This window comes from Magnolia sinica, chromosome 8 (genome assembly GCF_029962835.1).
Source record: "Magnolia sinica isolate HGM2019 chromosome 8, MsV1, whole genome shotgun sequence".
Classification (NCBI taxonomy): Eukaryota; Viridiplantae; Streptophyta; class Magnoliopsida; order Magnoliales; family Magnoliaceae; genus Magnolia; species Magnolia sinica.
In genome coordinates this window covers 76,892,421-76,897,879 of record NC_080580.1, presented here as the reverse complement: position 1 = coordinate 76,897,879, position 5,459 = coordinate 76,892,421, and the positions used below count along the sequence as shown (strand labels likewise).

General features: G+C 45.0%; 1 protein-coding gene across 1 annotated transcript; it reads right to left on the bottom strand.

Annotated features, from left to right (window-relative positions):
• Nucleotides 1–2,648: 2,648 nt before the first annotated feature.
• On the bottom strand, nucleotides 2,649–4,897 carry LOC131253464 (exocyst complex component EXO70B1). The gene has a single exon (XM_058254457.1). The coding sequence runs from the start codon at nucleotides 4,732–4,734 to the stop codon at nucleotides 2,806–2,808; it is 1,929 nt and encodes a 642-aa protein (XP_058110440.1). The 5' UTR covers nucleotides 4,735–4,897; the 3' UTR covers nucleotides 2,649–2,805.
• Between the last annotated feature and the right edge of the window lie 562 nt (nucleotides 4,898–5,459).

Sequence of the window (5,459 nt, the reverse complement as noted above, 5' to 3'; positions counted from 1 at the left end):
ACTATTGAAAGTGGAGATTTGATCATGATTACTCTAAACCGTTGGTTTTAGGCTAAAAGAGTAACGAGGTTGATTTAGTCTATTATTCAAGATCCGGGTCTTATCTGACTCGGCCCGGGTTAGATCTTTAATTTAGTCATGATTGTCTTGATTAGTTAGCGATGGATCGGTTAGATTTGGGTCCTATGTGAGTAAATCATGAGGCTACACCTGATGTTCAAGTGATCAGGCGGATTCGTTGGCTTCTTACGTTTAATTAATCGGACTGGTGCGGTTCTTTACCGGTACCACCTCTGTATAAACTAGCATTAAGTGTCAATGGTTAGTAAGTGATAATATAAGTTAATTACTAAAAAAAAATTTGAGGATTTTTTGAAAATCCAAAACAATGAAAATCCAGGATGTTATAAGAGCAGAACTCCTCCCCCACCTACACCTCCTATTGAAGAGGAGATGGTAAAGGAAGTGCTTCCGAAGACATCAAAACCCTCCATTCCGAAGATTGAAGAAGAAGATAAGAAGATCGAGGAAAAAACTCCAATCGTGATCAATGGCTGCGATGAAATCTCTGAAATCTCCGATCTCTGTAGCTTGAGCGAGAGCGTTTCCACAACAACGATGACTGAGAAGAAAGGCGAGGTTGGAGACAACAGAAAGGTCAAAATGCGGCGGGTAGAGAACAGATCTCTAGCCAAGTTCCAACGGAGAGGTCGAAATGCGACGGTTTTCCTGCTGATGAACACTCCATTCCCAAACACTGATTTCGGAAACGATGGTTTCCTTTAATTACAAGTGCATTCTTATCCAAACATTGTGAGTGGTTTACAATTTGCAGACGCATTACCGCTGCAGGACCACTAATACCTTGATTGGACAGTTTTACTTCTCTGTACAATACTATACGCGAATCCAAACACGCCCTAACACTAGATCTAGTTAGCAATCCGAACTCTTACTACAATAGCGACATCACACAAAAGTCATCGATATGTGCCATGGAACCTATAAACAGTAGTTCCAATGGCCCAGTTTTGAACCTGAGTTCTCATGAAGGGATGATTCGAGAACCAAACCTAAAAGGTTCACAAAAGATTCACCAATCAACATTAATCTGTCAATTGTTGAACAACAACCAAGTAGATAATCAAAAATCGTTGTTAGGTTGCTCTCATTCAAATACTTCATACCCTTAAGTTAAATGAACTAGTTTCTTTGAGATAGTTTGCACCCTACAATCAGGTAAACTAATACACTATGCCTGTTTGGTCCATAGAATTGAATATTATTGAATTGTATTAGATGGGATTAACATCATTATTGCACAATGATTGTATGTTTAGAAATACCATGATATTGTAGTCATCCAATCCTATATTTGGAATAAAATTTTTGCTAGGAGAAAAACACGGGATTAAACAAAAACATGTTTGGTGGACTATGGAATTGTAATCAAAACGGATGTCGCAAAATCATGTTTGGTGGACCATGGAATTGTAATCAAAACAGATGTCATGCACTTGTACACATATATAACCAAAATGTCACATGTAAACAGTGTGTATGAATGAACGGCATGGATAAGCACATGCATCAATGTGGGCCCGCATGTGTATTGGATTTCAAAATCCACATAAATCCTGCATTGGACGAAAAGCAATTCCACGAGACTAAATGCAATTCCATCTTACCAATTCCATCTCACCTAATCCCAACCTTTCCCATCCTCTCCCAAACGCCGGATGGAATACATTGGGTCCAAATGCAATTCTATCCTCCGTAATCCCATCTAATACCCTGCACCAAACGCCACCTAAATGAATATTCAGGGTCTGCACGGACTGTAAATCCCAACACCAGTACCTCCTTTTTGCCTAAACGGAGAAAAACAAAAAACACAAAATCGATCGGGGGAGAATAAAATGCTGACAGCCAGATGTCCGTCCAAAGGAAATGACCTCATACTTGCATGCAAGATGGCACATAAAAATCTACCAATTTAAAATATTTATGAAAAGGAATGTTTTACAAGTACATCCAAGTATGAGTCGGAAGCAAAAAAGCTACAAACATAAATTTGGTTTTTAAAAAAACAAAAAAAAACACTAACAAAATATACCGTAATAAGCCTAATTACACATACGCGCAGCAGTCGAAGCCAACGCTGGGTACAACTTCAATATCACCATGCTATAAAATAATAATAAAAATAAATAAATAAAAGAAGATGCTAAGACCCACAGTTCAGTTAGGCCACATGGTACAACATATAAACGTATTGAGTGTCCACTTTTTTTCATGTTTGGTCAATCTGATGACTATTAGCTTATTTTTCCTATGAATGATAGGACCATGGGCCACCACTTTTAGGCAAATTCAATTCCCCAAATTCAGATACCGAAAACATTCTTTAGATTTTATATAAATTTTAAACAATAGAATAATTTTCTTATATAATTTCAAGTCCAAATAAACATTAATTAATGTATAGAGAGACCAAATGTACAAAACACGACCAAAACATCCAAACACCTACATTTATATGATTTTTTTTTTTAAAGGAAGAAAGTGCTAAGGAGCTTCGAGGACCATTCATCGGGGTGGGCCCAAAAATCAAGCGGGTCCCAAATCAGACAATCCTTTTGTTTCATATTATATCCCACTTTATGAGTGGACCGGCTTGAATCTTCGACCAGGGCATGTTCAAACTGGGTCCCACCTGATGAACGGCCAGGATCTCAGGCTCGCCCCAGCATCTTCCCCCCTTAAAAAGGTCTGGAAAAAAGACGAAACTACCCCTACCCTGTATCACTTCCTTCCACCCCCAGACCCGGACCCGCCCCGAAACAACTCATTGATCATGCTCTCAACATCCTCCACCGTATACCCGATATGCTTCTCCGAATGCTTCCCTACTTCTGGAACGCTCTGGAACCTTCCAATGAAGTTCCGGTACGCCGGAACTAGGTTGCCTGCCACCGATATCCGCAGCTCTGTCCGCAGCCGTTCATCGGCCACGATCCATTCCGACTGGGCCCGGCAATTCTCCTCAAAGTAGAGATTGAACATCTTGAATTTCTCCTTGTATGATTTCAGGCCCAGCGGCGGGCCGTTGGATCCTCCATCGAGCTTCAGCACGGCAAGAACCTTGCTCCAGGCGGCCCGCTGGTAGCTGACGTGGAGCTGCCGGACCTTGGTGGTGTGCTTCCGGATCCAGTCATCTCCGAGCAGTGCGCCGAGCTCGCTATCGCGCACCTTCTGTACAATGTACCTGTTGTTATTCATGAGGAAGACGGCAATCAGAGCCGGGTCCCTGTACATCTTCGATTTCGCCTCCAGATTGCTCTCAAGCAGCTCCATGATCCAGGCCATCTGGATTGATAGGGATGTCGACGTCGACGGCGAGGATCGAATGTCTTCCGCAGCGGCGACATTGGTAGGATTGGGATTGGAATTGGGGCTGGAATTCTCTTCTAGCACCTGTTCCAGTGTCTGTCGGGACCCACAAGCAGCTCGGAGGTAATTCATCACATACCTTGTGATCGGGTGGATGCCGCCGCCGGGAACGGAGGCCTTGGCGGGGTCCCGACGGATCAGATTCTCCAATTCCATGAAAATCCCACGGATTGCCTCTCCGAGTCGTTTCAGGATCGTCGCTGCCTCCGACCGGAGGGGGCCGCAGTAAGGGTCTGAGAAGATGGTGTCGAATTCCGGCATCAGGTCGCGTAGCGCCTCGAAGAGGTCGAGCACCCGGAAGAGGCGCTCGGGCGCGCGGGTCCCGATCGCAACGGCGTCTGTGAAATTCAGCAGCTGTATGGCAGCCCCGCGGGAGACTTCCATGAACGACAGGTCAGAAACAGAGGAAGGGAGTCCGGCGAAGACGCGGTCGCAGAGGCGGCGCTCGCTCGGGAAGAGGATCCGGAGCGATACGTTGGCGGCACGGATCCACCGTTCGATCTCGTCCTCGAGATCGGCCCACGCCATCTTTTGCACTTCCTCGATGCTACGCTTCTGCAACCCTAATCTCGAAAGGCTTTCTTCCAAGAATTCTCTCCTGTAGCTGCTGTAGACATGAGAGCATTCCTTCCCAAATCCAGCAGCTACCATCCGCTTCGCAATCTCGTGCAGATCACTGATCGCAACGGCCGGCATCGCGTCAATCACGATATCGTAATCGGCCACCGGGTGGGCCACCGGGATGAGGCTATCATCTCCGCCGTTGTTGTTAACGCCATCGACATCATCATCATCATCTTCTCCCGAATCAAAGGAGTAGCTGTTCTTCCGACGGTCAGGATCGAAAGTCGACTCCCCGCTCTGCTCGATCACGGCCCGGAACTCGTCCTCGAGCCGGAACATGGCCTGCTGCAGAAGCTCATCCGCGCGGTCCAAGCACGCGGCGATCGGCTTCTCGGCAGCCATTGGATCCCACTCGCGGATCGTAGCCAGCAGCTCGTCAACGGTCTCGAGGAACGCGGTGGAGTCCGCCGCGTCGGACCAGATCGGACGGTCGGATGAGACGAAACTCTTGATCCGACGATCGAGGGACTTTAGGGTTTGGTCAAGAGAGAGGGAGTCGTCGTCGGAAAGCTTGTCGGAGAGCTTGTCGCGTGAGAACCGTCCATCGAAGGCGGAGAAGATCTGAAGGATGTCGTCCGTCATCGTCTCGGTGCGGCCCAGCGTCTTGGCGATGTGGCGGGCAACTGCGATCAGCTTATCTTCGCCATTCTCAGCCATTGGATTCTGGATTCTTCCTTCTCCTTCTCCTCTCCTCTTTCAGGGCTATTTCTGCAGCCTTTTTAGAGAGATTAGGGGTATTTGTGGCATTTTTGAAAAAGAGTAGGGAGATTTTGGGAGGAGAAGGATGCGAAAGTGCTCTAAAAGACGCGGTTTCTGAGAAAAGAGTAAGTACAAGGACAGGTTGGAAGGAAAGGAAAAAAAGAGGAACTTTGATACTCTGGTGGTGAGATAGATGATACACAGGCAGTTAGAATTACAGACATGAAATATATTTACTCCAAATAAACCGTCAAAAATATTTTAGTAAATGTAGATATCTTATAACCCAAAAAAGAATCATTTTATTTGAATATTTTAATCTCGGATTTATGTACATTTATTGGACGGTCACAAAGAAAAATCCACTGTCCTATTTCACCAAACAAGTGGCCGGGAATCAAAGATTAGCATTATTCAAAAAAAGTGATTTTCTGATAGTGATTTGGAAACAGTGGACTACATAATCTAGTTGGTTTTATTTGAGTTATTATATGGCACATAGATAATATCTGAGTGGGTGTGTATCAAGCTTCACGTGCAGCCTGAGTATTATATCACAGGGTAAAAGTGAAGACGCGTAGAAAGAAGAGAAATACTTTGATACTCTGGCAGAGTGTGATGGATGATACGCAGGCACTTTAAATCACTTCAAGATTGTAAACCTGGCGTATCCTGATTCAAAT